This window comes from Anas acuta, chromosome 3 (genome assembly GCF_963932015.1).
Source record: "Anas acuta chromosome 3, bAnaAcu1.1, whole genome shotgun sequence".
In the NCBI taxonomy this organism is placed as follows: Eukaryota; Metazoa; Chordata; class Aves; order Anseriformes; family Anatidae; genus Anas; species Anas acuta.
The window spans coordinates 103,606,351-103,627,837 of NC_088981.1; the positions used below are offsets into that span (position 1 = coordinate 103,606,351).

The 21,487-nt window shown below is 39.2% G+C and overlaps 1 protein-coding gene across 3 annotated transcripts; it reads right to left on the reverse strand.

Moving 5' to 3' along the window:
* Positions 1 to 1,184: 1,184 nt before the first annotated feature.
* On the reverse strand, positions 1,185 to 9,860 carry E2F6 (E2F transcription factor 6). Of its 3 annotated transcripts, none has more exons than XM_068678605.1 (7): positions 9,748 to 9,860; positions 7,632 to 7,680; positions 6,166 to 6,382; positions 5,679 to 5,838; positions 4,356 to 4,469; positions 2,672 to 2,819; positions 1,185 to 1,937 (listed from the first exon to the last, which is right to left on the reverse strand). In XM_068678605.1, the coding sequence occupies exons 1-7, from the start codon at positions 9,823 to 9,825 to the stop codon at positions 1,933 to 1,935; spliced, it is 771 nt and encodes a 256-aa protein (XP_068534706.1). In that variant the 5' UTR covers positions 9,826 to 9,860; the 3' UTR covers positions 1,185 to 1,932. The 3 variants fall into 3 exon arrangements, with proteins under 3 accessions (XP_068534706.1, XP_068534705.1, XP_068534707.1); XM_068678604.1 differs by having other exon boundaries at positions 9,739 to 9,852; XM_068678606.1 differs by lacking the exon at positions 1,185 to 1,937 and adding an exon at positions 3,577 to 3,688 and having other exon boundaries at positions 2,679 to 2,819; positions 9,739 to 9,859.
* Between the last annotated feature and the right edge of the window lie 11,627 nt (positions 9,861 to 21,487).

Below are 21,487 nucleotides of genomic sequence, written 5' to 3' on the forward strand. Positions count from 1 at the left end.
ACTGAGAACTAAAAGCAAACTAATCCCACCTTCCCTTCAGCCCTTTTCTTTCGAGGCTCAAGTTCAATCTCAATAATTCTACTTCCATCCCAAGTGGTGCAGGCAAATGGGGGCTGTGGTCACTCCCTGACACTTACCACTGCTGCTCCTTCACGGTCCCTCTCTACCCCTGCTCCATGTGGGGTTTCTCCCACGGGATGCCGTCCTTCACAAACTGAGCCTGTGGGGGCTGCCCAAAGGCAGCAGCTCTTTAAGCACTGCTCCCAGACAGCTCCATACCACAGGGTCCATCCCCCAGGAGCAAACTGCTCCAGCACGGGTCCCCCACCAGTGGCAGCTTGCGCCAGATCCCATTCCTGCATGGGCTCCATGGACTCCTCTCCATGGACTCCAGCTCTGGCCAGCAGCTGCTTCTGTGTGTACTCTTCCGAAGCTGCAGTTTCCTTCAGAGCACACCCACCTGCTCCAGCACGGGGTCCTCTGCAGGCTGCAGTGCGGAGAATGGCCCCAACATGGGCCTCCACAGGCTATGGGAGTACAGCCTGCTTCACCATGACCCTCCCCACCAGCTGCAGGGTAATCTGCCCTGGCACTTGGAGCACCTCCTCCCCCTCCTTCTCTACTGACCTTGATTTCTGGTGGGTTGTTTCAAGTTTTTCTTCACTCCTCTCTCTCACAGCTGCTGTGCAACACTTTTTATCCTTGCTTGAATGTTATCACAGAGCCACCACCAGTATCACACACACACATTTACTTTAGCCAGCAGCAGGTCCCTTTTGGAACATTGTCCCCTAAACCCAATACAAAGACCTGGCCCTGACACTCTGAAGTCTCATTTTACAGACTGAAGGTAGATAAATACAGAAGTTGGATGCATTCTAAACTCTCAAGTATTTCTTTACTAAGTTCAGAAGTGTTTGACAACACTTGCAAGTGTAGCTACAATGAGAGTAGGGTACCAGGCTAGAGCTACACTATAGGGTTTAGAATTTCTATATAGTGACCAGTTTAAATATTTACTATTAATTGTGTTACAGGAGTGTAGTGATCTTCAGAAGTATCATAACAAGAGCAGCCAACACTACATTTAACAATTACATTTTTCACATCAGTTTTAAAATGTTATAATTCACTGGGTGAACAAACATTAATAACAAACCACCACATTTAGTTAGACTGGCCACTTTGTTTTATAAGCTTATTTTATTTCTTTGCTGTACAAAGGCAGAAATGCAAACCACCTCAATAAATCTACATCAGTAACTACCCAGACATTATACAGATATACAAAAAGCCCATTTATTTTTCAGTGTTGATACCATAGTTAATGCAGAGCTGGATGCTACAATGCAAACAGCATCTACACAGTGTAAGGCGTAACTCTCGTAGTATTTACATCTTGTTCCTTATAGTGAAGGCTTCTGATGCATCAAGCTCTTTCTTCATCTGTATTTGACGATCCTGCTTAGCAGTAGTGCAGCCTCAGAACTGAAAAGTGCATTTCTTCATTACATACATTCTCAGAAGGATTGTGGATTGTTCCAGAAACAGTTTCCAACAGTTTCATTTTAGGAGTCATTCATTAAGTATGTTTTCCGTCAATTAAAGTCATTTCATAAGCTAAAAATACTTTCCCAAAAGCTCCGTAGGTCACATGCAATTACGAAAACAAAGCTCCTAAAAGCAAATCTAGGAACTATCATCTTCTGACTTGGAAAGATAAAACAATCCCGTGAAACCATTCAATCCACTGCTGTTTTAAATTAAAAACACTCCAGAGCATTTCAGGTCGGTAAGTTCGCAGTTCCAAGCAGCTTTGGAAAATCTCTATAACAGATATTTACATTCTGTATTTGATTTTGAGTTGTAATTCATCTATCTCAGCGTATATACATATATATATTACTTCTTTATTTTTATTTTTTGGAGATATCACTCTGAAAGGGAAGTGAAAGAGGAATCTAGTTACTGTCACTGTAGGAAATATAATTGAGTCATTTCACAAGCAATGCAGTGTTAAATGAAAGCCCAAGATTAAATAGTCAACTCTTCCTCTCTACTATGAAGTAGAATTGCTAAAAATAAACTCTTACGTCTTCTGAGCTACCACAGTTCCCGCCACATTTATTTTTAAACCGCAACGTCCTGCAGCACCAGAGCTCTTGACAGACTGAATTCCAGCCAGTCTTGTTCTAGGAGATTAAAATACCACATCCCATCTCCTGGCTGTCCTGCTTTAAACAGGGCAATAATGAGTAAGAGCAGCTAACGTTTTGTTTGAAACTCATCTTAACTCCCACAACAACTGGTATTTCAGCCGAGCTGCTGGCCTGGACATTGAAACAGCTGAGAACTCGCACACAGTCCCATCAGCAGAGCACAGAATGGTCTGCTCTGACAGGAAACCAGTAACGAGCAAAGGAAGGAAGAGGGTCGGAGAACCAGAGCAGCTTGCTATGTGTGCACATGCCTAACCCTTTGGCCTTCTGCTGCTGTGAGGTAATGCACCACCATAAGCTGAGCTTTCAGGCACTTCCTGTCCTCCCACGCATCTTAGCCCACTTAAACTATGCCCAGTTAACACTGCCATACCATTCTGGTAAAGTTGAGAACGAGTTTTCTTTTTAAAAAAAAATTAGATGAGGATTAAAATGTAAGTGGGAGACGCTACCTTCACCAGGAGGAACCGATGGCTCAGTTTCAGATTTGACAGTATTCATATTTTCAAAAGTTTTGGCACCTGGCTTATCTTGTTCCACCTCACACAGATACACATCAATGGGTCCTTTTGTGCTCTTTACATGTACTTCTATGCAGTCCTAGAAAACAATGACTTACATATTAACCAGAAGACCAATCTCATATATCAGTTATCTATTTTTACACATATTTTAAAGCCAACAGGTTAAGAGGAGAACAGATACAGAAGTGACATAACTACTTAAAATTGTGTTACTAGTTCCACATAAGTTACGAGTACTTAATACATTTTTAGGCCAATTATTAAGTACCATTAAGCTAACTAGGTTTCATTTTTGACATGCAATGCACCTAGTGAGTCTTTGTTTAGTCTTTTCACTGACCTCTTGATATATAGCCAAGATTTACCATATGCTTCGTATGAATAACAAATAAGAACTTTACCACCAATGCCACAGATCAGCAAACAAATCAGAGCACATAGCAGCTTTAGTAGTATGGCAACACAAATAAACCGTACTACTGCTTTCTTTTAGCGCACATCACATTGCAAAGCACAGAGTAAACCAAATCTATGGGAAACGGCTAGAAGAGTGTTTTCTCTAAAGTACAGCCTTTCAAATCTTGACTTCTTTTGCTTCAAGGAACCTCTAGGATCTTCACAGGATTAGACCCAGCTACTTTTACCAGTGACACCACTGGAAATACATATAGTGGATGTAAGTCTTCTGTATTGATTCCTTTTCCTAAGATATCCTCTCCCTTCCTGTGCACCCAAGTAAGGCGAATTTGAAGAAAACATAACTAAGAACATTATAAAATTGCATATGCAAAAGAAAAACAGAATTAAATCCCCATTATTCATCTCAAGCTTACGTCCAGTATTTCTTCTTTCACAGCACTACTTTAAGCAGTGGGTTCACAGTATATGGGAGAAGATGCAGTGTAACTGGGTGCAGAGGGCAAAGCTATGGCTCTTCTGTGTGACCTGAATGGGGTGTGCATGTTGTATCATGAGGCAAGGACAGGCTACATCCCCCGCCTCCATCAAAAATCCATCTTGACATGATCTACTAGAACGCAAGAACAGTTTTGATCATACTGTACATCTCACACTTCAGTATTATAGTGACAGCAGCTGTTGACTCATAAGACAACATTTACTTGCTGTTAGGATGATTATTAAATTAGGCATAATATTTTGTTTAGTTCGATTTCCAGCTTTTATAGACTTTACTGAAAATATTAACAGCTGTTTGTTAGTTTCATTATCATAGTAATTATTGGACACCAATATTACATCTGTTCCATCATTTACTACAGCTGTTCCATCATCTCTAGCAAAACTAACATTTAGATATGTTTATACTATAATTTAGGCAAGCAAAACAAAATTCCTAAGAATAACCTTCTTAGATTACATATACCTACATATTATATGTATATCTACATTGCATAGATATCTATTATAGGTATACCTACAGAATTATTTAGTGGAGCACAAGAACAACAAACTACCTGTACTTGCTATATACGACCAAGAAATTGGAAGTCAGTTGCTAATAACTGTTGCAAAACCAAAACAAATAAAAAAAAACAGAACAAAAAAAATTAAGAACTTTTCTTCCCTTAAGAGGGGAAGGTATAAAACTTACTTCCTTAGGAATTGGTATTTCCAGTTTGGTTTCTTCTGGAGCTTTGATTGCAATCACAATCTGTTTCTGAAACGCCTGAATGCTACGGATATCTTGATATGTCACATAAGCTAGTGTATACATTGGTCAAGGATTCTGTATAGCAATTTGCTAATGGGCAGAAGCAAAGAGAATGTTAAGACATGCTGAAGCAAAATACCAATTTTGCGAAAAACAGTAAATATTTCAGCTGAGGTTATTTCAATATTAGCTTTGTAAAATCAATTATTAGCTGACAATTGGAAAAACTTTTTGCTGTTAGGAAGGGGAAAAAATTAAAAGTCACACTCAGTATTTAAAAAACACACATTTGACAAACAGTCTTCACAGATGCTATCATAAATCTATGTAGCAGATGGAATACTGCTTTCAAGAAACCTTTTTTTTATCCTTTTGTATTAATAATACATGGAAATCATATCCTAGAAAACAAGAAAATTACTTTCTTAACCAAACAGGTAAGGTATAATGATTTTTTTTTCTAGATATCATACATAAAATGAACACATTTCATTACCAATCTTTAGCACTGCTTTTGGCTGAATGCTAAGTTTTATTTTATTGTACCCACAGCCAAAATCCAGTATTTGTCATACTAAAACAAGTAACAAGGAACCCCCTTTCTATTATCAGATCACACCTGAAAGACAAGACTGCATTGGAGCCTCTCCCCAGAGACAGAACGCTATTAGGACACGATCAACGTACCATGGTATCTTCATGGCAAAAGGCCACTGGGCTCTGTATTGGGTCCTCTTTCTTATCTCAGTAAGCAACTCAATCTCACTGGTTGGTCAAGACCCGTCCCTGAGACAACTTTACTCTATAGTGGAGAGAACAAGGTAATGGTCAGGGTACTAAGACTACTGCCCCACTTCCATTTTTCTTTTCCTCATTACCACCCCCATCAGTTCCTTATCTCAGTAATATCCTGTTCCTTACTCTCACTGCCACTAGGATACTCTGTTTTTCTTTCCATGGCAGAGCACAAAAGGAATGAAGGACTTACAGTCCAACTCCAGTTTTTCCCACTCTACTTCCTCTGAATCTTCTGCAGTGGCAATGTCACACAAGTGGCCCTGCCCTGAGAATGGGCTAGACCATGTAAAACACTACATAGCACAAGTCTACTATATACTAATATAAAATAACCAAGGAGTTCCTTGTTGTTTCATTATCAAGTATTACGGCATACCTGTGGTATCAGCCTACACCTAATGCTAGAATGCCTGAGTGTTGGCAACCAAAACCACGAGTTAAAGTAATGCAAGAGTTAAAAGGATATTTTGCATTTTCTTTGTCATCTGTTAGATCAAATAACTGATGAGCACAATCCTTGATTAATTCATCCAGAGCTTCTTCCATGGCTGACAAGTCAGAGAGTTCATCTTTAAGGTTTTGCTGCTCTGCTGCCTTTCCAACAACTTGGTCAAGATTAGAACCTCTAGAAGAATATGAAAGTTGTCTAGTATGTTTATACAAGTAAAAGCCTTATACTGAATATAAAAAACATGCTAATATAGAAAGCAACCAGAAATTCTAGTATTCTTTACTCAGCTGAAACATGCTTCAATGTGCTTTTTTTTTTTTTTTACATTTGATACTTAATATATCATGTAATTCAGACAACTTAAGGATAAAGAAAAACTTAAGATCTTTCTATCTATTAAAAATAACTCAATATGTTTAAAAATACTCTCAAAGGTATAAATACTAATCAACATTGCTGGGTTTCATTGCTGAGAAATTAAGGGTTTCAAAGCCCACTTACACCCACTGGATAAGATTCTTAGATCTCTTCTGAATTAAGTGAATTCCATCCAATACATTGGTGATGTCATAAACTCTTCGTTTTCGTACTCCAAGAGTTGTTGCTACTTCATTTAAATCAAGGACACCATCTGGAGCTCTTTTGACAAGATCCATGAATTTTCGGGTCAAGTAAACCAAAGATGCATCAAATCGAGGCCTTTTAGCCTTCAGGGTTTCTGTAATGTTTTGGTACAATATTCAGGGTAAATTACTACAACAATATGAAGTTCTTCTTAAAAAACAGTAGTCATGAAGTTGCAATGAATGTAAAAGTATAAAACACTGCAATTACAACACCTCTGGTTAACTATCGGCAATGTCAGGGCACAACCAGAGAGCCGCAGCTGTGTCATCTGCTCAGCGACACTGGTGAAGTGGTTATCCCTTTGGCCCAGAACAAATCAGAATGTCCCCCAAATGACTCTCAGGCATGGTTCAGGGACTATTTCAGGCCAGTCAGTTCCAGAGCCTGAGAACTTAATGTATGAACAAAATGCAGCTTGTACTAGCTGTCCTCAGGGCCTAAGAATTGGTGATGTCACTCTTCAGTTTAATAAATACAAACAAAGATCTACAGCTACCAGGACACTATAGGTTTAAGAGAAACACCTGTACTATATAGATCTAGTACCAGCATAGTCTCATAAACAGCAGAAGAGTTACTGATGAACAGCATTATTAATTTCAGGTTATTTATGCATGCCTGACTACTTGTGTACTTTAAAGCATAAAAAAGTAGTAGCACACTTAAAAGTTCTGCTGGCCAATATGACTGTCAAATCCTGCTGTTATTTGTGCCTTGTCCTGCAAAGCAAGCCAGGTAATCCCTACGTAATCAAACTCTGACACTGAATAAAACTCTAGTCTAATGTTTCAAGAGAATGTGGGTACATAGGGAAGGAAACTTCCTCAGCAAATGCTACTTCAAACTTCATATTTTTCCCCAGATGAAGAACGTACACTTCTCTTCATAACTTACAACTCTCATTCTACGGCTACAGGATTGTCTGCTCTTTATTCCACATCTGCTCTGATGTGGAAGACTATTCAATTGGTGAGAAAAACAAAGGAAAATAACCAACTCAATTTCACTCAAGCTTGTATTTACATTTGTTAATGCCAGCTGAAAAATGTTTGCCAGCATAATGTCCCAGTTGTCTCTAAGTCACTTTTTCTGTAAGTTCATTTTCTTGATAGCAGCAGGGATTTATACTTGCAACAAATGGAAAGAGAAGAGGGAAGACCATGAAAAATGCATTGCTTTATGTTTGCTAGTTCATTTAGCATGCAGCATTCCTCTTGTTCTGCCTATATTAGACACACAATGATTCCTCACTTGTTTACAGCATGCATCATTGTAAAAAAAAAAAAAAAAGCATTAAATACTTCAAGGATAACCTTTACACATGGAATGCAGCAACTTACTTCTCACCACCTGCACGTCACCATCCAGATTCAAGTTGAGCATTGGTGGCTGGAGAAAAAAGTTAAAATGTAACTAACATAAAATACCATGGAAATGCAGGAAGCTTTTCAGGGGAAAAACCCCCACCCAACAACCCAACTCTGGATGCTACAGCAAGGGGAGTGCCAGCAACTCAACAGATATTACAGTGAAGGAATCTCCTTGGACAGAAGAGAAACATGCTCATTAACACCCATTTCAGCTCAATCACAGATCTCACCTTCTCGTAAAGCTGGAAACACCACCAAACCCTCTAATTCTCAGGCAATAGTCACAACACAGCCATCTGTATAAACTCTATAAATACTGAGTTTGGGACATTCCACATAACAGCTCACATACAGAAGACACGCTACTATTATACAGCACTACAATTATTTTGTAGTAGACTTTCAAGCTAGCAGCAGTCTGCTCTTCTCACATAACCAACATGGCAAGTGCAAGTATTCACGTTATTCCATCTCCCCACTGTCTCCCCCCTGCACGTCGTTGGCTCATGTTTATCCCACCCTCCCTAAGGACCCTCAGGTCCTTTGGGGGGGGGGGGGGGGGGGTACTTCCCCAGCATCTCAGCTCCCAGTCTGTATGACTGCAAGCTATCCAGATGCAGGATTTCAAACTTGAATTTTCAGTCACCTTGTCTGTCAGGTTCCTGATGATCCATTCCTCCTGCCTATACCTTTATGCTCGTAATACACTCCCATGATGTTTATAACAGCAAATGGGGAGGGGAGGGTATCTCATGTCCTCTTCCAGCTCACTGGTATTTAACAGGACAGGAACCTGTACAAAACCAGTCCTGGGGGCTGTCCAGACATGTCCCAGTTCCCTGAGGAGCTCTGCCTGTAATCCACTTTCAGGTAAAATATGAGCCGTGGACCACTCCTCTTTGAACCTAAGGATCCAGTCAGTTTTACGCTCAACTACTACCTGTAAAATTCCAATTTAAATAGAAAGATGCTGCTGGAGACTGTTTCAAACGTCCTGCTAATATTAATGTATATTCCATCTATGGCTTTGGATCTACAATCCAGTCAGTTCATCACTGAAGTGAATCTGTTTGCAAGAACAGCCCATCAGCTATCCCCAACCACCTCCACTTTCTTGCACAACCTCTCAAAGATCGGACAGCAATCTCACAATGCCAGCTCTCTCAGACCCCCACTGGATGTATCCCCATTAGGTCCTATGGTCTCAGACAGGTTGAGATTTCTCAAGAGATTCGTAACTTGTTACTTTTGCATCATTAGTTGCTCCTCTTTTCTTTGAGCCCTATCTCTCAGGCACAAGCCTAAGCGACAGCAGCTCTGAGCAGGCTGAGCACTTCATCCCCACCTAAGTCTGCTTTCACTAAGCCACTTCTCCCCTTTAGCAGGGAGTTCTCATTTTTCTTCCCTCCTTCAGCCTCAACCAAGGACGTTAAAATAAAAGTTCATATCACCCGTGACACTTCCCTGGGATGTCCTTGCCGACCTCCACCCCTCCAGATCCCCACCTTTCATTTGGATTTTGTGGCCAATACAATTTAACTCCAACCACCACCAGTTCCTCTAATAAAAACCATCAGGGAAAAAAATGGGTATCAACACCTTCACAGCTTTAAGCTAATACTACCAAGCAACGCTTAGCCCAAGGTTAATAAAGATGAACGTTTTAAAAACACGTTTCAGAGAATTAAGAGATTTATTTGTAATTAGGAACACGTTTCTCGGCATTAAGAGATTTGTTTTTAATTAGCAACACCCCAGCAGCGCTGAAAGCGGCGGAGGAAGGTGCATACGCAATTAACCAAACCTCACAGGCGCTCAGCGAGGAACCAAACACATGTTACGGTCCGATTGCTGATCCCAAAAACACCTACAGCCCCCTCAGGTGTGCTGGCAGGTCGCAGGTAGCCCCGCTGCGAAGCCGCCCCAAGCCCGGCTGGGCTCCCCCCGGCTCTGCTGCCCGCCGCCCTCCTGCCGGAGCCCTCCCCGCTGTCCCCTGAGGTTCTCCGGCGGGGGAAGCCATGCGCTGCGTCCCCGTCCCGCCCTCGGGCAGCGCCTCCCTGTCCCGCCCGCCGTGTACCTCACTCACACGCAGCGTGTCCGGCTGCAGCGGCCTCAAGCTCTCCCACTGGGCAGGGGCGGCCATTTTGTGACCCCCGCCCTCCATTACCCAGCGGCCCCTGCCGGCGCCATGCCCCGCCCCGCCCGGCTGGGCAGAGGGGTGGAGCCGTGCCCTGAGGGGCGGCCATGGCGCGGGGCGCTGAGGGGATTAATTGGGGGTGGTGGACAGGTCAGGGGCCAGGTTCGGCTCATCTAGGAGCAGAGAGGAGCCTACGAATGTCGTTTGCTCGAAACAAGGCTGTTTACATCCCAGCCAGACGTCACAAATCCTTAGTCCACTCCTCTTGCCCGTTCTTCCACCCTTCTGATAACATTTATCAAACTTCCTTGTTTGTCAGCATCAGTAGTGATTACCAACATTCTGGTTTAGTAGCTAACTTCCGCTTGTCAGACAAAGGCATTTCGACAAAAACATTCCGACATAACTCTTCGTTAAATTATTGATCTGGTTGTAGTCGATGCCGTTTAACTCCCCTCTAGCATACGCTACAACAAATAGTCATGAAACTCCTTTCATAAAAGCTTTCTGAACCGTTGTGCTTCCTTGACTACCCAGTAGGTGACACTTCAAGGCACTCACCCTTCACTGTGCTCAGGAAAGGTGCTGTGTAAATGATAAATGCAAATTTAATTGAACGTTGTGTAAAAACACCAGTCTGGTATGAGGAAGTCAAAGCCATGAAGGTCTAAATTCATCTGCTAATGTGCCAGCCTGGGCAGGTCAAGAAAAACTCTCTTATCTTGAAAAGATACTGAATGCCTTTTCATTTACTAGTGGTTTCATATCTCTTCAGGTTAGACATTCCTCTGGAGAAGCTTGTGTCACCACTGATAAAGCTGTTGCCTTGATGGCGTTTGCTTCTTGGTAACTTATTTTCAGTCAGTTACTTCTGCGGTAATAATTGTCTTTGTAAATGTGTGTAGAACCAAGGTGGGTTGTTCTCATGCTCCAATCAATTTATAAGAAAGAAGTGGTGAAAAATGTATACACTGGCAAGTATAGCTCCTCAAACGCAGAATAGGATGTCTATGTAACAGAAGATATAAGTTGTGCAGTTAAAGACGTGCAAACACTTCTTGTAAATATTGCAAGGAGAGCTTAGACTGGTACAAAGGCAAAAGGTTTTCCTGTCATGGAAGCAACAACACATCACTGAAATGTAAAAACACTCATTTTTACATGAGCCACATAATGCTTCCTAATTCCTTGATGGTGACAGGTGTAGTCTAATGAGGAATAAACATTTTTTCCTCCTTTGTTGTATTTTTAACTGGACACATACCTTACCATTGTAATCCCGCTGTTATGAGGCGATTTTCTTTTTCAGATGGAACGGAAAAATGGTTTGGAGCAGATGTCTTGTGCCATTTCAGTTTAGGGTGATGCAAGGAATGTACCATGCAGTATAAAAACCATTGACTAGGATTTTGATAATTGTTGGGTGTTCAGATATTAGCAGGGAGGCTAACTGCTCAGAATTTGAGCATTTAGGTATATGAATTTCTGTATTAACCCACACAGAAAACACAGCATCAACATTTAACAATGCTGTTGTTCTAGCCAGTCATAAGATGAAATTCTGTTGTTCCTATGCTCCTCAATCCCTGGCTGGTGGAAATAACAGAGCAAAGAAAAGCCCCACATGGCTTCAGATTCAGGAAGGTTTTTCTGCATTTACATTAAAAGTATAATGCTTAATCCTTTTTTTAAAGGGAAAATGAGATTTTGAAGAAACTGACTTAGGAATTTAGGCAGTGGCTTTCAATTGATCAGATTTTGATTCTAGTGTGTTTCTATTTACATTTTGTAAAGCCGACTTAAACTGTTTCCCACATTAATTCTTTATGCTCTTGCAAATGAAAATGTAAATTTTACCCCATTTACTGTTATCTTATTCTATGTAAAAATGACTGTGCAGTTTGTTTTTTAATATGTCTAATCACACTAGTAATGATGCTTAAAATGAAAGATTTATTTATTTATCTGAAATCATGTTTTCATCGATTGAATTGATTTTCGATCTGCCACCAGAGGGCAATAATTCCATTTACTAAATCGGAACTTTTAAAATGAATACATCCTACAACAGTAGTTTCATTACATTTCTTGAGGGACTGTATTTGAATGTGGAAATAAAATTTTCTTAAAAGCACTTAACTTGTGTAATTTAATGCCAATTATATTAATAAAATAAATCTCATATTTTACTTTGTGCTACTTAGGCGTGTAGGTTGTGCTTTCACTTTGAGCAGCTGAAATTAGTCTACTTCGTAAAATTTTTACTGGTGAACCTCATGCAGGGCTGTAAGGCTGCAAGTTTTAGATCTCATGCAAAACAGGATTTTTCTATTACCACTGTAATATTTTAAAATTTGTTTTGAATGCCACTATGTTCACTTTCTTTGTTGTTGTTGTTGTTGTTGTTGTTGTTGTTGCACTAATGTTCAATTGATATTTAATAGCCTATATATGTAATCATAAATTTGGGAATTATGTCATCTGACAGATACCTTTATATATGTATTTGATATGTATTTATTTTATTTATGTATAAAGTAGTTCCAACTTGTAAAAGTAGTTCCAACTTCTTCACTAGTTAAAGTGAAGGCCTTATTCTGCTATACAATTTGCTATACAAAAAGCTATACAATTTTGTCTCAAATGCCATCTTCCCTTTAATGGCAATAATCTTGCAACTGGGTCTTCCAGAAGGTGAATATGTACTGTTAAAAAGATGAGCCAGAGCTAATATCTTCCTGAAAAGGTGAAAAAGTGCAGCATCATGAAAGACAGATGATAGATGTATCTGTTTAAGCTGAATGTTTTTGTATATCTTTATGTCTGTTTGTATAAACTTCCTAGTCTCCCTCAAATCCTATTAAGATCCTCATCACTACATAACAACTACGCATAAAGAGGTGGAACACTACCGAGTAATTTTTGATGCTATAAAATTTAATGATTTAAATGTGTTTCTGGTGATAGTACAGTCTTTCTTGATGTGCTCAGCTTAATCTGACTGAAAAAAAAAATGTTGCTGTATACATAGTGAATACTCATCCATTAATTTAGAAAGCAAATATTTTCTTTCTTTACTTTGTCACATGAGTACGAGGAAGATTGAAGTCAGTTAATCAGATCTTAACAGAACTTGAGCAGAATTTTTATTTATTTATTTATTTATTTATTTATTTATTTATTTATTTATTTATGGTGAGGTACTGAATTGCACACTTGAAATAAAATTAAAAGTCATGGATACGGTATCATGGTAGAGACACAGGTTTCAGCACATGATATAAACTGAAGCCTTACTTTTTTAACCTGTTGCCTAGAGAAGAATTACACGGAAGGAAAAAGTAACTTGAAGGGTATATTTGGATACTCATTTACATTAGGGTTATGTAAACAGCAAGCACTTGCCACATATGAACACTGGTGGATTTTATTGAAAAAGTGCAGTGGCTGTTGTGTTCTTGGTAAGGTTTTGAAACTTGGAAGAAATCCATCTCCCATCTAAAAGAACCTGAGGATGTCTCAACAAAGGGAAATGTTCTTCCCTGTTAAACAGTTTATGAACAGAATATTCTGTGGCAAAACGGCATTGTTATATTTGTTTGTATCTTTTGAGTTGCAGAGAAGATAGTTGAAGAAGCACCTTAAAACTGTGGGATAGGACATGAAAGAGGGCTTAATTTATGTTAAACTTAGATGAGGAGCTCTATGATACCAAAAAGGGGTGAAGATTCTCAGTTCCTTTGCTCAGTAGCAACTAAACTGCTTCATTTCCCCATCTGCTTTAATGCTAATGACCAAATCTTTTATTCCTCCTCATTGTGTTTATATTTAGTTTGAAAAGTAATATCCCAACCTTATTTGTGACTGTGATGTTACTGTTACAGTAACATTTAAAATGACCATCAAATAATGACCCCCCCCCCAAATATATCACCTTAAAATAAAAGTTTTGCATTTTCTAAAAGGAATAGGGGAATTAAATTAGACTAATTCTTCTCTCCACTCAGCAGTGGTGAGGCCACATCACCTGTGTCCAGTTCTCGGTTCCTCAATACAAGAAAAATAGGGATATACTGGAACAAGCCAGCTCAGGGCCACAAAGGCCCTGGAACGTCTCCCAAGAGATTGGGAGTATCTCCCAAGAGATTGGCCAGTATTAAGATTGCTTTTCTGTTACATGCAGAACTGGTTAAAGGCTTGTTTGAAAAAGCAGGTTGTAAATTCTGATGACTAAAAATGTGGAAATATCAAGAATTTTCTGAGAGTGACTTGCAGGTTGAGGGGGAAACAATATCTTTTCTGCTTGATTCTTTCCGAGAATTGGTTAAACTCTATTTGAAATTATGACAAGTGTCTTTGAATTTTGACAAGAAGTTATATACAATTCATAATGTTAACTTCAGGAGACACCTCTGTTTATGAATTAATGAAAAGTGAAACTGAATGCTTGCTTTCCACCTAGCTATTCAACTAATAATTTTTATAATGCAGCAGAAAGCTATAATTAGTCATAATGTGATTTTGAAAGATGAGTAATAAAAAGTTCTAATTATTTTTATTGATTAGTGAAAATAGTTCCAAAATCACCTGATGTATTTCATTTTGTCAGCTTGAAAATGAAGCATGTCCTGATAAGATGGTTGCCTTTATATCTTGAATTTCAAATTATGGTAATTTTTATTTTATCTATTTGAAGTTATTATTATTATTATTATTATTAATCTTCAGATGAGGATTGTTCCGTTGTGGTTAAAATGTGATGAGAAAAAGGTTGATGAAGGCGTACCTCCAGTTAATGTCTTTATTAATTTTATTTAATAATATTTAAAAAATATTTTATAGCACCTACTGAAATTATAGTAATTAGAGATCTTATATGTGCAAGGAAGCTTATGATACAGCACATTCACTGACAGCACAGTTTTCTCTAGGTGGATAAAATTAATTCTAGCCTAACAGAGGGAAGTGTTTCAGTTGGCTGCTGCCATCCTTTCTTCCCGTTTCTCTCACTGCTGTTAGCAGCGAGAACATGAAATGAAAGAGAAATGTTGGGGGACCTGTTCTGTGCTGAGGGAAGGATAGAGGAGAAAGAGGGTCTGGGAAAGTGGTTTCATGCCCCTGGGAGGCATACTGCAGGAGGTGGATGGAAAAGCTGGGAAAACTCAGGGAGTCATTTCCATCTTGGAGGTGTCTCTTTTCCAGCCATCCATGTTGTGCTTGGCCAGACCCAGTGCTGCCGTATTCAGCCATCGTGGAGTAAAACCCCTCAGGAATAGGTCCCAGCACTCCAGAAAGGTTGGATCACCTTCATTCTTAAAGCTAAGTAGACTTTTCTACCCATCTTCTTATCCTTCCCTCCCCTCCCTTTGCCACCCTTTGCAAAATAGAAAGCAGCCATCACAACTGATAGAACAAAATAATTGCTGCCAGTGGAATGATGAAATTCAATTTTGCCTACAATGCTGAGGAACCTGAGGTGCTTTTGATTGAAAATCTAATAAATAATTTGTTTGTGAATATCACACTTACCTAAACATAGATTCTAGCAAAGCCAAAAAAGAAGTGGAGATGTGTTTTCCTGATTGCACCAAATCAAATTACCATAATCCTATTCCTCTCATTTTTCCAGAACAATCTTTCTGTTTTTCCAACTACATTTATTGACATAACAAAGATGGTATTTCTCTTTACAAATTTGCATTGACTTTTATAGTCTGACACAATGTCTTTGAACTGGACTCTGGAACAGGTAGAGCACTTTCTGTCAGTTGTTGCCATCCTTCTGCCTGAGACGAGACACCCATTTTCTTAGACACATTTATGTGTAGCCATATTTGAATGACCTTTTGCCAGGAAAAATCAGACTGGCATGTTACCTAGCTAAAGTGCAGTCATGTGCTTTGTTTTGGTTACCTTCAGTCACATGCATGGAGATTTCTGTATTTTGGTCATGTAATAAGCATACCATATAATAGTTAATTTTCGTAGTGTCACACTGAAATATTCTAGTGACTGTTGCTGTTTTGTTTTGTTTCTAAACAATCAATTGGATGTGTATCCATCCAGCACTAGGACGTAACTTATTTTTGGTTATGAATACTATTCCAGATGCATAGCAGGGAAAACTCTATCCTAGCAAAAGGGGAAAGAACTATCAGCCAAATTAATCGTTCTGTAGGGCGGATTTACTCTGTAGACTATACACTGAACACCTAGAATTCATATGATTAAAAGCATTGATTTTGAAGTGACAAGTTAAGAATTTCATTCAACACCTAGAAATAAAAAATGGAAAAAAATGGTTTCTGTTCTCTGATAATGACTAGAATGTTTTAAATAAACAGTTGTGAAGTGTCATACATAGTTTTCGTAGAGGTGTCAAAGATGGCTTAATTCGTAGGTTTTCAACAGACTTCAACAGATGTCAACAGAGCTTTGTTATAATTAAGAAGGTGGTGATTAAGTGAGGGTTAACTTCATTCATTACTAAGAATCTGATGATTAGTGTCATTTATAGTTTGGGAATATGTCCAGTGCTACAATCAGAATACACATTACTATTATTATTTCCAACAGACATTTAAATTATGTGTGATTTGATTTTTTCCTCATTCTTGTAGCTACCTAAATATCTCACTATTGACAGAAATATATCCTCAGCTATTCTTAATTTGTCTGTCAAGAATATATTGAATATTTATCATTTTTGCTTTTAAATGATAGTGCTTATTTAAGTATTACTTTGGGTCATGCTTGTAACATAAGTGATAGAGAATTTTCCTGCTATTTTATTGAGAGGCTTAAGAAGACTGAAGACCCAAATTAAAAAATAGTTAGTGGGCAGCTAAAATGATGTCTTATGATCAATAATGCAAAATACATATTGACTTCTATCAGAAAGTGGATTTTTGAAGGCAGACTTCCCTTTTGTTTGAACGTTTTAATGATAATGTTTCTGTAAACTTTTAGAAAAAAACTTCTGTATGTTTTCCATAAAGCAGGAGAACATAGAGGCCTAGTGGTTACATCTGAATTGAAATCCTCTACTGGAATCCTCTATTGATGCCTTAGGTGGAGTGATCCAGCTCCTGTTTGGTTTTGGATGTGTAATGCAGGCAGTAACTCTGATCATACAGAGAACGAGGCTTCTGGACTAGCTCGGGATTTCATAGCTGCCATGACAACCCCCGGGCTTTTCCACAGGTCTGTAGGCTTTGCTCAGAAACCTGCATTTCTGCCAAAAACATGATTCTGCTGTTTAAGTTGGACTGGCAGTCGCTGCCTTTTGCTTCTGGAGTTCATAACCTAGCTGCTCTAATGAAGCTAAGAACTTGTTTTGGTGGCCTGTCACTGGAAGTTGAAAGAAACAGGCAGACTTGAGGGAAAACACTATTTATTTGCTAATTTAACTCCACAGAGAACTAGAATACTTTTGATCTGGGATCACACCAGTGCCTTTTATTATGTCTTTGCAATGGCATATAATTTTAAAATGTTCTGTGAAGAAGCAATGGAGATTAAGAGTGTCTTTAGTACAAGACTTGTGCTAACCATGGTCGATGAAAAGGACAGATATTTAAAGACTTCATATTATGGCTATATCAAGGTGTATAATAAAAAAATACTATGATTGTGTCTTTGAATGTTATGCAGTGTATTGCTTTAAAACATTTAGCATCTTTGCAGAACTAATCTGCTTCTTTTTAGATACAACATTGATGTACATATGTGAAGATTTTTCATCTCACCAGACAAATAAATTGTTAGAATTGTGGTTTATTAAAAAGACACAGGAAATTTCCCAGAAATCTTTGCTTTCTAAGAAAATGTGGTACCAAAGTATGTTTATATTCTGTCCATGACAATGGTCAGTAAGAACATCCAATTTCAGAAAGAGTTTAAGAAACAGAAGCGTAGCATTGTTCCTTGTCTGGAGTACCCACTCGTAATGAACAATTTGGAGAATTCATGTACTGCAGATTTCCTTCATCAGAACTTGTGGACAGGTCTTCATGTGTTTATCAAATTCACTTCTGATAGTTTTGACTGCTCTTAGATTCTGCACAAGTGAGTACTATGATTTAAATATTAGTTTGAAAAAACAAAATCATTTTGTTTCAGGTATGCTCTCTGATCATCTCAATGGATGCTCTGTAATTTTCTCTTATGAGAACTTTGAAGAACATCCTGCCAATTGACTTTCTCCATATTGCTCACAACTTCATGGATCTTTATCAGCCTAATTATCTGTTTTGCAATCAGAAGACTCAGCCTATGTGATTTGTTTATGTGGAAGTTATTTCGAGTCTGTAGTCACTCTTCTACATTGCTTTTCTGTTCTGTCATAGACTTTCTCAAATGGCATGACATTTGAAAGGAAGAGAAGTGCCATTTGAAAGGAAAAAAAAAGGAAGGTAAAAATGGATTTTTTTTTTCTTTCCCCCTAACACGAGGACAGTAAAGCAGTGAAACAGGCTGCCCAAAGGGGTTGTGTAGTCTCTCTCCTTGGAGGTTTCCAAGACAACTGGATAAAGCTCAGAGCAACCTCGTCTCATCTCATAGCTGACCCTTTTTGACTGTGTGACTGAACTAGAGACCTCCTGTTGTCCCTTCCAACGTGAATCATCCTGTGATTCGATGACCAGATAGTCATGCATTATACAAGAAGTCTGCAGGTGTAGACTAATGCAATGTCAAACTGATATTTTCTTTTTTATTCTCTGTTCTTCACAGAAAAGGCACTGTACGTGCCTTTTTGACAACTGCTGAACATTTAGCTGATGTTTTCAGAAAACTGTCTGCAGTTCTCAAAGACCTCTTTGCTAAGTAGGTAAGTGTCTATTATGCACATACCGTTACCAGCTGTAGCAAAAGCAGAGCGGAAAGAGCATCAAAAAAGTGGTGTTGTGAAGGGCGGCTTTGACAGCAATATCTTTCCATTCTCTCTGCTGAGCTACTTCACTGAACTTGGACAAAAGCAGATAGCAAGGAGGAAAAATCATTCTTAGAACCATAGAGTATCCTGAGTTGGAAGAGACCCACAAGGATCATCGAGTCCAACTCCTGGTTCCACCCAGGGCCACCTTAAAATGTCACCATTTTTCTGTGAGCATTGTCCAAACGCTTCTTGAACTCTGGCAGGCTTGGTGCCATGACCACTGCCCTGGAGAGCAACCCCTTTGGGATTGCCTGGTTCTGTGGCTGCTGCTGTTTGCTGACGCTCTGCCAAGGTCACTGAAAGTGAAAGCTATTAGCTGTGAGGGCAAAGGATTGCACTCTGTGCCACTAGCACGCCTTGGCTATGCTCCTGGACTCTGAAGAGCTGGACATTTCTTTAGTTCCCTGATCGGCACTGGTAGCTGCTGCCTTCAGCCTGAACAGCCTCGTGCCATCCTTTCCTCCCCCTCTCCCTAGACAGGTGCCAAAGGCCAACTGATGTCCAGACCTCAACAGGCTATTCGTGCTGTCAGCATCATGCCTCTGACTTGTTCCTTCCCTGAGTGCTACTGTGGCTTGCTGGAGCTATAGGGCAGATCTTTTATTGCACATCCATTATTTTTCATTTATTAGTACTTAATTGAATCTGCCTTTTAAATCATCCATTATTAGGAGATATACCTGCAACATTTTGCAGTCTGGTTTTGGGCATCTTAAACAATTTTCTGACATTTTACTATTCCGTGCTGTACAATCTATTAAGCTCTTTCACAAATTGTTCACCTCCTTCTCCAGATCATTGGAGACTATACCATGTCACAGTCCATCAGTCAGGCATTGGTATCCCAATCATATTTACCATTCCTCTGGTGACGAAGTTGGTTTAAGCTATAGGTCACATGCCTTAGCCCTATAGATAGTAGTCTAACCGTTTCATATTTGGGTAAAAAATCTCTGGCCCTGGTGATCTGTTACTTCCAAATGGCCTGTTTCATTCAGAAGTTTCCTTTGCTGACCATCAGGAAAAAGTTCTGACTTTCCGACATTGTGCTGATGTGTGACACCTCCAGAATGCTCCAGAAAAAAGCATTTAGTTGATTTATAGAGATCCTCATAGCACCAAAATATCAGATGCGACATTTGATTCTCTTGCTTCATTTTTTTCCCCTTTTTTGTTTTTAACTTTATCTGTTATTAAATTAAAGACTTAACCAGGTTGCGAACTCTGAGATGATTATGAAGGAGTAACTAGACCAGTTCCTTAATTACCTGCACTTCAGTCATTATGTTATCATTCTCAAACTGGATCAAATCTGTATTGGTTGCACTCATTACTTAGCTTGTCCTAGCACTGAATGAAGGCCGTGTTCTGATTCTTCTCACATTGATCAAGAATTTTACTAAGGTTGATCAGTAGATTGTTTTGGTATGGTGGATGTTGGTGTTGTGCACAGGGTCCTTAGAAAGTCTCTTTCTTTTATCTGTGAGATGATCCAGGGAATGCAAGCAGTTGTTTCTCTGCCCCATGGACCACTTTCTTCTGACCACTGATGTATCATGCCTGCTGTTTGCCATATGAGGCCACCAACATTGAAGAAACGTGGGCTAAGAAAGCTAAATCTTCAAGATAACTTCTAGTTACTACACCTTCATTGTATCTGGCCTTAGTCATGCAGCAGTTAGTGTGCTGTTTTTTTTTTTTTTTTTTTTTTTTTTTTTTAATGGTATCCAGTAAAATAGACCTCTTGAAGTGCCTAATGCATCCTCTCACATCACTAGAGCAAGTCAGGTGCCTCTCAAGGCCTCCAGAGGGAGATCCTGTCCATGTAACTTTTTAACTTTAACCTTAGGCAAGATCTTTTAGAAGCCTTCAGCATCATCTACCTCCCTTCATAGTCTCTGTAACAACATAAACACTTTCCAAGGACTGTTTTTTTAGGTGTCTAAGATTACATCCTTAATAAGAAATGTTGGCTAGCTGGAATTTTAGGTGAAGTTTGGACTGGTTTCTCAAAGGTGCTTCCAGTCTTCATAACTACTGAAAGTGAAAAAAGACCACTTGAATACATTTCATCCAAGCAGAAAAGTCAGAGCTTATTACTGTGCTTACCATGCGATTAAAGGTGATTATTTCATAGCTCATAATCTTTAAAGAATGCTACTGGTCACTTTCACCATTGTTGGCTATTGCATCATCAGATTATACTGGTATTTAAGTCTGGCTTTGCAGGGGAAAAGTTTGGAAGCTTCTTTTAAAAAGCTGTTTATAATAAAGATAGGGAAACAAAGAGCTTGAACAGTGTATTAACTGGATTTGGGAGATAACTAGCAATCCAAGGCACTGTTCTTTAATCTGTATAGATTTTTAAAAACTAATCTCCAAGTAGCAGGCTTTGGCTACTGTGACTAGATTTCTTTCACACACAAATAAACCCCAGAAGTTTCCAGTTTCTCCAGGAGATTTCCTCTTTCCCTTCATATCCCTGGTCTTTCCAGTGCATCTTCTGTTTTATAACTCTATTTTTTTTTTCCCCTAGGGCTGCTGAAATTGTCTGCGCTTTAGACCCTGGAGCCAAATAAGGCACGTCTAGTTGGGAAGATACCATATTCAGTGGGAAGCAGGGGTGAGGATGCATGAGGCTGGAGAGGAAAAGGCAGGGGGGAGGGCGAAGGGTTTGTATTCTTGACCTTAGGTAGCTGGTGCTGAGAGGTAGCGTATTGTGTTGAAGCACAGACAGAAGTAGAGTTTGTG